Genomic DNA, 12,933 nt, shown 5'->3' on the forward strand with positions numbered 1-12,933 from the left:
AGACATCAATATCGCGTTCACTTTTTCTGGGAGGCCGGTACATCCTAGCACTACTGCTGGTACTTCGCGTTTGTGAACACACTGAGATTCTTCTCTAGACATCAATATCGCGTTCACTTTTTCTGGGAGGCCGGTACATCCTAGCACTACTGCTGGTACTTCGCGTTTGTGAACACACTGAGATTCCTCTCTAGACATCAATAGCGCGTTCACTTTTTCTGGGAGGCCGGTACATCCTAGCACTACTGCTGGTACTTCGCGTTTGTGAACACACTGAGATTCCTCTCTAGACATCAATAGCGCGTTCACTTTTTTTGGGGAGGCCGGTACATACTAGCACTGCTGCTGGTACTTCGCGTTTGTGAACACACTGAGATTCCTCTCTAGACATCAAAAGCGCGTTCACTTTTTCTGGGAGGCCGGTACATCCTAGCACTACTGCTGGTGGTGCTTCTGTTGAAACTATCCCCTAGCATTGACGTAGAGCCCGCCTCTTTCAGCCCACCCGGACCGCCCCTTCGAGTTTCTGCCGTGGATACATCAATGATCATATCCACACTCCCCTCGTCCTCAAAACCGTCCACCGAGTCAATGTCTATTTTCTCAACGTCGCCTTCCTCGACGCCACTCGCGTCACCGAAACCTGGCGAGCTGTGATTGGTCGAGGGCGGCGGCTGTTGACCAACCACGCTGGTGCTGTTAAGCAGGAGGGAGTCACGTGGGTTGTACTCGCCGAACTCGATCGGTACGATGTCGAAGATTGGCCAGTTCTGCATGAAGCGGTTAATCGCCTGGTGAAACTGCACCGTGAACTGAACGCTGTCTGTGTAAAGGGACGGCACTCCTCCAGCGGAGGCAAAGACGTAGCGGAAGAGGAACGGGATGAAGCCCCCTGCCACGGTGGCCAGCAGCTGGTTGGTTGTGGAGACGCTGTAGGCGTCACCGAAAGACATCACCACCACGAAGACGAAGAAGAGGAAGAGCAGGATGCGCCCGAAGGTCCAAAAAGCGCCGATGAAGTGCACGTACAAAGGTCCCGGCGCGCCACAGTAGTTGAGGTTGATGACGTCGTAGAAAAACTTTTCCGGAGTGAAGGGCGTGTCCTGGCGGTCCAGGAACATGAGCATACTCGACGTCTTCCACATGGGCTTGCCTCCCTTGACGACGAATCTGTAAGACATTAGACGTAAGACGTAAGACGTAAGACGTAAGACATAAGATTTTATTTCAACCATGTGCAGTGCACTAGGAACATTGGTTGGCCTGGGTACATTGAAAATATTCAAACAAAACAAAAGACAAGTGCTCGCCAAATTTCTGACACACACTCACACACTAACGCACGCAGGGAGGTGAGGGGAGGGGGCGGGGGCGGAGATGGGGATGGGAGCCTGCGAAAGGGGGGGGGGGGGTCAACTGTACCGCCTACATTCTGGACATCGAAGAACTCCATAAGTCCGACGTGAACTCGACAGTTCTCACCTGATGTCAGGCTCCGGGGAAGCGGCGACCATATCGCCCTGGATGCGGAACACCGTGTTCTCTTGGTCCAGAGCTTCCTTGCGGGCCACCTTGTTGATCTCTTCTCGCTTCATCTCCAGCAGCAGGGTGTGGATCTTCTTGTGGTACGTCAGGTAGGTCGTGTGCACGTCCTTGAATGCCGTCCTGCCGTACATGACCGTCAGGAAGAACACTGCACACATGGACACAGTATTATGGTGATGAGGAAGAACAGTACACGCATTGGAACAGTACATGATATTTCGGAATTAGAGTTCAGGCAATAAAATATGATCGTCAGGAAGACAAATGCACACACGGAACACAGTACATTGCGATTCGAAAGAACTTTACACGCACTGAAGATTTTGCACTGAATGTTCGGTAAAAAGAACTTTACACGCACTGAAGATTTTGCACTGAATGTTCGGTAAAAAGAACTTTACACGCACTGAAGATTTTGCACTGAATGTTCGGTAAAAAGAACTTTACACGCACGGAAGATTTTGCACTGAATGTTCGGTAAAAAGAACTTTACACGCACGGAAGATTTTGCACTGAATGTTCGGTAAAAAGAACTTTACACGCACTGAAGATTTTGCACTGAATGTTCGGTAAAAAGAACTTTACACGCACTGAAGATTTTGCACTGAATGTTCGTTAAAAAGACTTCGCGAAGTCTTTCATGAAGTCAACTTTGGTGTCAATGAAGGACAGCCATCACAAAACATTACTTAATTGGAAAAAGGTTAATGGTTCGCTTACTTAAAAAACACAATTTATTGAAACATACAAGCATGTGAACAAAAGTGTTGGAAAACGGCTGCAAAAACACAAGTACCAAGGTACTTCAAATGATCTATAACGACAACAAGGACCTCACCAGTGACATACTGCAGCGTGGCCCCAGCATTAACGATGATGCCCATGAGTGTGTAGACGGCCATCTCCACGAAGAAGGACACGACCTCCATGAGGAGGAAGGTGATTGACCAGAAGGACACGAGGCACATGAGGATGACCACCACCTGAAGAATCACCTCCTTCTTGGACATCTTGTTGCCTCGCTCGAACGTCTCCTCGGCCGTGACCCTTTGCAGGCCAAGCTGGGTGCGCAGTGTGCTGAACTTCGAGGTGAAGTTCTCCCATTTGTCCACGGTCTGGGGAACATAGACACGTTTGTCAATAACAAGACTGGGAATACTTGTAACTTACGACTGGAGTCCAATGAAAATGACCTGGCTGTGTGCGTGGTGTGCTGAATCGCGAGGTGAAGTTCTCCCATTTGTCCACGGTCTGGGAAAAAAAAGAGACAAGTTTGTCAACCCCCGCGGGCCAAGTTAGGGGGAAGAATTTACCCGATGCTCCCCAGCATGTCGTAAGAGGCGACTAACGGATTCTGTTTCTCCTTTTACCCTTGTTGAGTGTTTCTTGTATAGAATATAGTCAATGTTTGTAAAGATTTTAGTCAAGCAGTATGTAAGAAATGTTAAGTCCTTTGTACTGGAAACTTGCATTCTCCCAATAAGGTAATATATTGTACTACGTTGCAAGCCCCTGGAGCAAATTTTTGATTAGTGCTTTTGTGAACAAGAAACAATTGACAAGTGGCTCTATCCCATCCCCCCCCCCCCCCCCCCCCCTTTCTCCGTCGCGATATAACCTTGAGCGGTTGAAAACGACGTTAAACACCAAATAAAGAAAGAAAGAAAGACAAGTTTGTCAGTGGCATGACTGGAATATAATACTTGTAACTTAAGGGAAGAGATGGCACGGATATAAAGTTTTGTTTCTTTGGCAAGTTTTTTAATTTTTTTAACAAAATCCTCACAATTTTTTTTTCTCTCCTAAAATGGGATATTTGAATAAATTATGAATCAAATTGAAAGTTTTTGTGACATTTTGGGATAAAACATGTAGTTTTGGGGAAAAATCTTCCAGACGAATAAAAAGAGAACTTTGAATTAGGTGATTTTTAAAAAACTTTAAGCAGGCCCTTAGATACTACAACAGAGCATTTTCTTCACATTCATGAACAGATTTGGACCAACATTTCGTACCATCTCTGGAGTCTACGCTTTGTGAAAATGATAAAACCTTTTTTAAACTGAACTTTTCTCTGTGAACAATGAGTGATAAAGCCAAAAATAACAAACAAAATATGGCTAACGTGCTAATTTCTAAGACAACGTCTGAAAGTTGAACATGGAGTATCAGTTTTCTTTCTTAACAAAAACACTACTAAAGAAATGACCACGATTTCTCTCTTGATATATATATGCCAACAAATCAACAATTAAATGATCACATAACAACAAGAGTGAAAGAGGAACAAAATAGAACACAAAACACGGTTACTTTACCAGTAATGGTAAATTGTAAAAAGAAGGGGAAAAAAGCCCACACAAAAAACCACACAACAGAAAACAAAAAATAAAATAATTCGTACAAACGTTTAAAACTTAATCATCATACTTAGCGTGTATTGGTATCGTATATAATTAAACCAGTGGTACCGCTGTACTCAACCCTTTGTCTTTACTTACTGACGAGGGACACATGAAGAGGAAGAAGTAGATGATGAGCCTGATGGTGCGGTTGAGCGTGTATAGGTATCATACATCATTAAAACAGACGTATGAGTGTATTCAACCCAGTACTTACTGACGAGGGACACACGAAGAGGAAGAAGTGGATGATAAGCCTGATGGTCAGGTTGAGAGTGTATCGGTATCGTATATCATTAAAACAGACGTATGAGTGTACTCAACCCAATACTTACTGACAAGGGACACACGAAGAGGAAGAAGTGAATGATACGCTTGATGGTCAGGGTGAGCGTGCATCGGTATCATACATCATTGAAATAGACGTATGAGCGTACTCAACCCATTACCGTGTTCTAGATGATCGAACGTGTAGCAAAGACCTGTACGCGTACGTGTAGATCTTGCGTCACCCGTGATTCACTTTTTTTCTCCAATGTTCCAAATCATACGTTGTTTTGCTCCCACCAAGACAGCAGATCTTGGCAAACGCGTGACGTAATAACTAGATTTGATGACGTTACCCGTACACGTGGTGAAAAGTGCCACATCTAGGTCTTGGGGGGGGGGGGGGGGGGGGGTAAAAGTGAAATGTTGACGTCTGTTTACTTTGTATGATGGGGGGGGGGGGGGGGGGGGTTATGATGTAATGTAATGTATGATGATGTACTATGTGTTGACTGCGTATGTATGGGGGTTATGATGTAATGTATATGTATGATGATGTATTCTGTGTCGATTGTGAATGTATGGTGGGGTGGGGGGGGGGGGGGGGGGTATGATGTTATTTAATGTACGATGATATATTTGGTGTTTGATAGTGTATGATTGTTCGTTAGTTGTAGATTATAGTACGATGTTTGATGTTGTAATGTTTGTGCGTGTGTTATAATGCAATATGTTATGATGTAATGTGTGCTGATGTATTCGGTGTTTGATAGTGGATGTATGCTTGTTAGTTGTAGATCTAGTACGATGTTTGAGGCTGTAATGTTTGTGCGGGTGTCATATGTAGCCGTACGAGGGTTCCAGTGTGTGAGTTGTGCATGGCCGGGCGCTAGAGTGCTGCATGAATGAGTAAGTGCATGTGGAGTTGTATGGCTGGGTGAATTGTGGGTTGCGTACGTCCGAGGGGCACATGTAGCCTGTGTGTCTGAAGTAGTGGGTATGTGTGCGTAAGGGTGTGCTGATATTGAACTTCAGTTGTTGCTTTGTAAATGTCTATGTATCAGTGTATTATGTCTTGCCACACACATGCCAAATTTCCTTGTATTGATGAGGACAATAAAATTTCTTGTATCTTGTATCTTGTATCTTGTACTTACTGAAGTGGGACACATGAAAAGGAAGAAGTGGATGAGGAGCCTGATGGTGAGGTTGACGGCAGGGAAGAGATAGAAGACGGCCACGGGGATCGCCAGGGGCAGGACAATCACCAGGTAGGGCAGGAACAGCAGCAGACCCACCAGCCCGAACATCTGGAATATTAACCAATAACGATGATCAATAAGCAAAATAGTTATGGTTTTAAACAAAAAGAGAATAGGTTTGTTGATGCTGCCTTTTATTTTAAAGTTAAGAAAGGCAGAACAATAATATTGTACCTTGAGATATCGTTGAACACCATGTTAAACAAAATAAACGAAAGGGAAATATTAGCACAAGTTCAGTTGATGGATACGTGTTTTCTTTCTGATTAACCGAACACACACACACACACACACACACACACACACACACACACACACAACACACACACACACACACACACACACACAACACACACACACACACAACATGACACACACACACACACACAACACACACACACAACACATACACACACACACACACACACAAACATACCCAAACATCTCTAATCCTCCCACCCCCTTACTCCCTCCCCCCGCCCTCACAAACCCAAAAGCAACAACTGAATAACTTGACTAAATGTAAAAACCACCACAGCACATACCTGAAAAGGCACGACGAAGAGTCTGGTGCTCCAAGAACACACGGCAATCCTGGACCTCTCTCTCATGTCCCTCAGGCACTTCCTTAGCACCTTCTTGAACTTTTCCTTCATGGCCTTGGAGATGATGCCGTACACCGCGGAGTCCACGATGAAGATGAGGTAGATGATGATGAAGATGCCGTGGAGAGGCGTGAGGAAGAGCGTCATGCTGCCCTGGAAGTAGGTCCCCAGGCCCATCTCCTTCGCTGCGGCTTTCTTGGCGTCCACCATGTCGCCTTCGAAGTTGTAGAACACCCACATCCTGAGGGAAGGATTCTTAATGAAACCTCTGAATTTGGTGACACTGTGACAACGGTTCGGTTTACTCTTCTCATATAATTGTGACCCTCCACCACGGAATGAGTCGCATGTCACCTTTGCATGATTTTCATATTTTTACATTTTCCTAAAGAGTTTTTTTTATGCTCTATCCTGTGGTGAAAACCGTTTTAGAAAAGAGCAAAAACCGTTTGAGTTATAAGCCTGTGACTAAGGTGACCCTCACACTGTTACCAGACACTCCCCGAACTAAACAGCGCGAGGTGACATGCGACTCATTTAGTGGTGGAGGGTCACATAATGTCCATGCTTTTTATTATCATTATTTTGTTCGTTTTAACATGAGATGATAACGAACAAATCCTCAGTCTACGTGACTGTTAACATTGAATTCGTATCAAGATTCCATGTTGCTCAAAAGGTAACCAGACCGTTGCATGTAGGTTAATGGTATATCTTTCAAAACCTAACATGAATGATGCTCTAGTACCATGAGAACGTCTGGTCAGTTCTGTGGTGGTAAGGACGGTCTCTTCATAACATGCGGAAATCATTACCAAATGCGGTAGAGTGCTTATGGCGAAATCTAAGAAACAAAGGTACATATCGCTCTAAGTATATTAACATGCTAACAAGGTTAAAGGCAGAGTAAGCCTCCCGTAAACCATCACAGATACGGTCAGGCTTTTACACACAGTACAAACACCCTTTCATTTAAACACTCACCAATTGAGAACATCCTAGGTGCCCTCCGTAAAGAGCGAACAATTTTCAAAGAATTTATTTTTGCGTGGTTTATCTTACCCCTGAGCCATCGTGAACCCGTGTGATCCAGTTTTCCCTTTTCACAATGCCGTCGTCATAGTTAGTCATTTGAATGCGACTCGACGTGAGCTTATCTACAATAGCACGTTTTATATGCACGAAACAACGGCTGTGGTTCACAAGAACTCTAGCGATGGATTTTGACTGTTGAGAGCAACGGCGATTTGCACTGATAAACCGCCGTCGTCTGCTACGACCCTTGCGTGACCCTGCTTCCGGGCTTTTCTTTTTTTAAACTTTCACAACTTCGAATTGTTCTGATCTTGTCTTGATGAAAAACGAATTCTTTTATGATTGAAGAATGTTTGTGTAACAAGCTGTCAATTTATTATTTAGATTTTAAAAGTTAGGTCTAGCGCAAAAACGAGGCGCCGTTGTTGTTAACGGAACAAGTCTACGAAAATAAATTCTTTGAAAATGTCTCACGCTCGACAGAAAGCAGCCAGGATGTTCCCGTTCGGTGAGCGTTCAAATGGAAGTATGCTTGTACTGTATTTAGACGCTCGGGGAGCTCTGTGATGGTTTACGGGAGGCTTACTGTGCCTTTAATAGCTTGAACATATTAATGGAGTCTAATAAAAATAAACCGGGACACAAGAAAAACAATCCGTTCATGGATCTATGGTCATCGGAAATAAACGCTCCAAATCTAGACAACATACAAACACGCTACTAATCTGAAACTATCAGTCCAGACATACAAACAGCCTACTAATCTGAAACTATCAGTCCAGACATACAAACACCCTTACTAATCTGAAACTATCAGTCCAGTCCTGGGACCACACTAATATGCAATGTAAGCATTCGCTTGAGATTGGGTCCCTATTGTTTTGCCTTTTATAATTATATCTTGATGCCGTTGAATAAAATTTGGTTTAAATTAATATTAATGGCCTTGGAAGAAAGTGGCTTGTTCATTTCAATGGGTGTTATTCTCTCAGGAGCCAGGATCTAGGAGAGAGTTTTGGCCGCATAACTTCCACTTCCACTTCCTCTTGTTGCACATAGGCTATCTCATGCATTGTGAGCGCTTACGTCCCTTTGTTTCTCAGATCCTGTTTAAACCAACCTGATGATCCAAGGAGATATAATGATGAGCAGCAAGATGACCCTGGCAAGGACCTTGACACAGGTTGACCATTTCATGACCTTGACCCCGGGGTTGAGCTTGCCGAGGATGTCTGTATCGCAGCACATGTGCACGGAGTCCAGCTTACGGATGCGGCAGCGGACGAGGTTGTTGTAGATGACCTTGAGGAGGCCCACAGGGACGTAGTTCTCGCCCAAGAGTCGTCGAGTCTTGACCGAGAGCCTGACCTTGTCGAAGGTCACCTGGTAAACTTTGTCCATGTGCATGTTGGTGTCTACCATGGTCTTGAAGTATTCCATGCCCTTTAGTTCCGACAGTTTCACCACCTGGAAAGGGGAGAAAATAAAAGTCATTGTTTCCGATTCCCCGACCAACCCTTTTTCTTCCTCCGAACCCTAGAACTTTTCTTTGTCCCTTAAAACAAATTAATTAGAAAGGACAAAACTCGATTTCGCAGACTCTATAAGGAAAATTACTCTTCTCCAACATCCAGGGAACACAGCTTGAACGATTTCTGGCCAATTAAAAGCCACATGCGCCTGTTTAAATACCCCTCAAATTTGACGCAAAAACCTCTCGTTTTCTACTGGTCATTTAATTGCTCCACACCTGCATCAGTAGAAATGACATAACACAGGAGATACGCAAGATTGCAAAACAAAACAACATGTTCGGGATGGATTATTGATTTGGCTTTCTCCTTGTGCGTAGAAGTTACAAATGTGCGACTATTCTGAATGTTTGTTTATTTTTTTTAATTGGTACCTGACGTTTTTGTAACGTCACACCTCTAACAAAAATCTTTGATCCAAAAAGTGTGTCAGATAGCAAAGTGAAGGGCATATACAGTTTGAATGATATGACGCGGGAATGAATGCTTTAGTTGGGGTGCAATAATTTTTGTTGCAGAGTGTATTTAGAAGGTAAAGGCATATCTTACCAACTCTACACTAACTGGTCAGAAATGGTGGTCCAGTTCCATGCCTCCCCCAGCCCAAACTCACGCAAAAATAAACTATTTCAGCAAAACTTCACCCAAACCAGCACCTAGCTACAAACCCAATCAAACGTTCTTTCTTTCTTTATTTGGTGTTTAACGTCGTTTTCAACCACGAAGGTTATATCTCGACGGGCAATCAAACGTTTCAGTGTAAGGATGAGGATAACATTTCATATCGTCCTGTGAGGTTACTCTAATGGAAATTCGGGATGGTTTCTCCCTGGGGAAAGCGAGCTGCCATACAGTATACGGCGCTACTCATTTTTTTTCACCAACCTTTTCCTCGCTACCATAGTTACTGGGGTACTGGGTAACCACCACCTTGACCCGCTTCACTGGCTTGTTGTCGGGGATGTGGCAGATGTACTCGGTAGCCACATACTTGAGGCGATAGATGCTGCCGGGGAGGAAGGAGGGACTGTAGAGGACCACGAGCACCTTGGTGATGATGATGAACGTCAGAAGCACGTTCAGCCAATCGTCCTCCATGACGTCTTCGCAAATGACGTAACCGTCGGGACTTTTGTGGCAGCAGGTGTAGATGAATTCTGCATACCTGTGCAGAGAGATTGTAATGAGGGAAATACACCGCTGTGCTAAGATTATACAGCTGTATGCGCAGACAGCAGCAATATTTCAAATAGATGATAATTTATGCAGAATATTTTAAACTTGGAAAAATCAATCTAACGTTATAAATTGAATACAACTATCATATGTAGATGTGATTTGTTCAAAGCTAAAGACGCATGCAAATCTTTGTAATACTATTGAAAACTAGAGCGAACAAGCTTGCAAAATGTGAATCAGTAACAAGACAGCAAGGTAAGGTGCGGCCACATATATAATCCCAAGAAAGAAAAAAAGAAAGAAGGAAAGAAAGCTAGACACACACACACACACACACACACACACACACACACACACACACACACACACTCACCGCCCCCCCCCACACTCATCCCCACCCCTTACCCCCACCCCCATCCAACACACACACACACACACACACACACACACTCACCGCCCCCCCACACTCATCCCCACCCCTTACCCCCACCCCCATCCAACACACACACACACACACACACACACACTCTCACCGCCCCCCCCCACACTCATCCCCACCCCCTTACCCCCACCCCCTTACCCCCACCCCCTTACCCCCACCCCCTTACCCCCACCCCTTTACCCCCACCCCCTTACCCCCACCCCCATCCAACACACACACAGAGGTGCGCAAAGTCAACATACCCATCATTGTCCTTGACCTTCATGTTACACACGTGCTCATCGACGCTGAGACTGCCGTCCTCCTGACCCGGAGGCTTGAAGTCGTTGAGGAGGATATCTCTGATTGCATTCAGAGTCTCCTCCTTGTTCAGGTCCTTCAGGCAGCCCCGGGGGGAGTCTCTCAGAGTCACGTTCATCTCGTGAACTCCAATACTACAAAACGAAATATCTCAATTTTGGAGGATGCAAACGTGGGACACACTGGCGTAACAAACACCACAACAACCACTACTTGATTGGAATCATGAGATACGTGAAAAACTGATTAGATTGAATTGTAGAGGTAATATTGAAATATTAGATGGTAATATTGAAATTTATTCTATGAGTTCCTTTGTTTGTCTCTGTGTTTCTAGTGTAAACATATTTTGTGCACAAAAAAGTGCAGGCTCACTAGAGTGTGCGGTCTCATTTTACCTCGACTGAAGACTTTTGTATTAGTAAACACTGCCTTTTTGGGGAGAAAATGCTTTGGAGCCTTCAAGGGAGAATTTTCATATACATATTCGCCTAAGAAGACGAAATATACAGTGATGACTATTAGAGGGAATGTGCTGTACTATATAATTCGGACATTTATTGAGTGAAAAAAAAAATACAACAGAGGGCAATATACAAGTTATATTCACCTGAGAAAGAAGAGAGACATGAAATCGTAGTTGTCCTCCAGCACCAGAAGACTCCTGCCCTGTCTGCCCGTGGATCGCACCCAGTGGCGTGGAGCGAACAGGCCCTTGAGCCTGTGGTTGAGAAAGTCAGGCGGGTAGTCCTGGAGCGTCAGGTCAATCTCTATCAGCTTGGCACCCGAGATCAAGAAGCCTTCCAGGGTGTCTCTCACCCGGTACACACTGGCCAGGGTGCAGTCTGGAGTGGCTCTTGTTGTGCTAGGTGTTCCTGTTCAACAGAGGATGGATTATTTTTCAGAGAAACACACCACGGCAGCTCTAACTGCGGACGTTAATGATAATAATAAGGATAATATTGCATATTATTTATAAAGCGCATGTAGCCAGGGATAAACCTGCTCAAAGCGCTGTCCAATCATTGGGGGAAAAACAATAACAAAACATTATTTATTTATATTATTTGGCTACACCTAGCGCGTCTCTTGTCTAGGATGGGTGGTTCTGATGAGGAACAGTGGAAGACAGGTGAAAAGTGCCCCCCCCCCCCCGTCCTCTATACCCCTACCCCCGAACAACCCTGGCCCAGTGCCCCAACGGCCATATACAGATATATGCCAGATATAGCGCTCACAAATAATGACCTCTAAGGGTTTGGGTTAGGCTAAGGTCTCTAAACCAACTCCATGACTCTCCTTGACACCAACCTCCAAACCAGGAACAATAGGCCTCACCTGCTGTACTGTTTCCTTCAGGGGTTGCCAGAGAAGGTGCCACTGTCGTGTCCACGTTGCTAGCGTAGGTGACGTCAGATCCGTTGCCGGGGGGAAGCACCTGCGGCTGGGTTTGTGACGTCACTTCCTGGCAGAAGAGACACGCGCACAGAACAAGAAGTGTCCATCCCAATACTGAGCATCCGGTGGCCATCTTGATACGTTAGTCTCCACAGTTTTGAGGTTGAACGGGCAGAGACTCTGAGGCCAATGAAAAATAACGTAGAGGATTGAAGAAAAATGGAAGACACTCAGAACTTCTCTCTCATTTCATCGCCGTTTTTCAACCAAAGACTGAGGACTGAAAATTTCCGCGCTGGCTTTGCTGCTGTCTTCCCCTCAAAGACTTGCTTCCATGCAGATGCATGAACATGGGCTCGTCATGCTCCAACGATTTCAGTTTTCTGTCGCACCTTCAACATCCTGGGCCAAGACTTCATGTTTGACACCTGAAACATTAGAAAAAAACATTGGTTTATTGAAGCGTGATCTAAGGCGTGGTCTTTTTTCTGGCTTAACGACTGAGCGTTATGGATTTCATAAATCTATACACAGAAATAATTATTTCTCTGGATTGAGCATTTCGAATTTTGTCTACGAGAATCATTTTACCTACCATTTTTTGGTGAAGACATGTTGAATACTACATGCACTTTTAGCGTCTTGTACAAAAGGCAGACGCCTCCGATGACATATGTCTAATGAGAGAAATAAGAAAAAGTGAGAATTGTTCAAGCTTTTTCAAAAGTACAATGCTTGAAAGTGCGGCAAAGGCTGCATGGATCTGTGATACTTCAGTGTTTTTCATCCCTGAATAACGAGCTTAAAGCTAAAGGTACACACTCCGTCTCGCGTTGACGATCATGTGCACCGCCACGGATCTCTCCAGGTTTGCACTTGGACTCATATCAAAACTCAAAAGCTTGGCTGTCTTCGATAGTGCATACTTTTTGAATAAATCCGCTAAAAAAATTTAAAAAAAATAAA

At 44.5% G+C, this 12,933-nt stretch overlaps 1 protein-coding gene across 1 annotated transcript in view; it reads right to left on the reverse strand.

The window, feature by feature from the left end:
* LOC138963923 (uncharacterized) overlaps positions 1-12,415 on the reverse strand; it is a 14,666-nt gene extending 2,251 nt beyond the window's left edge. Inside the window, exons 1-10 of the mRNA XM_070335783.1 lie at positions 11,908-12,415; positions 11,180-11,444; positions 10,512-10,703; positions 9,534-9,813; positions 8,237-8,583; positions 6,022-6,322; positions 5,372-5,524; positions 2,384-2,660; positions 1,483-1,693; positions 1-1,170 (exon numbers count right to left, since the gene is read on the reverse strand). The exon at positions 1-1,170 is cut by the window's left edge and continues 2,251 nt beyond it. Of these exons, the coding sequence (XP_070191884.1) occupies positions 384-1,170; positions 1,483-1,693; positions 2,384-2,660; positions 5,372-5,524; positions 6,022-6,322; positions 8,237-8,583; positions 9,534-9,813; positions 10,512-10,703; positions 11,180-11,444; positions 11,908-12,100 (3,006 nt within the window). The 5' untranslated portion in view covers positions 12,101-12,415 and the 3' untranslated portion in view covers positions 1-383. The remainder of the gene's footprint in view (positions 1,171-1,482; positions 1,694-2,383; positions 2,661-5,371; positions 5,525-6,021; positions 6,323-8,236; positions 8,584-9,533; positions 9,814-10,511; positions 10,704-11,179; positions 11,445-11,907) is intronic.
* Positions 12,416-12,933: the final 518 nt, after the last annotated feature.

Source organism: Littorina saxatilis, linkage group LG4 (assembly GCF_037325665.1).
Source record: "Littorina saxatilis isolate snail1 linkage group LG4, US_GU_Lsax_2.0, whole genome shotgun sequence".
In the NCBI taxonomy this organism is placed as follows: Eukaryota; Metazoa; Mollusca; class Gastropoda; order Littorinimorpha; family Littorinidae; genus Littorina; species Littorina saxatilis.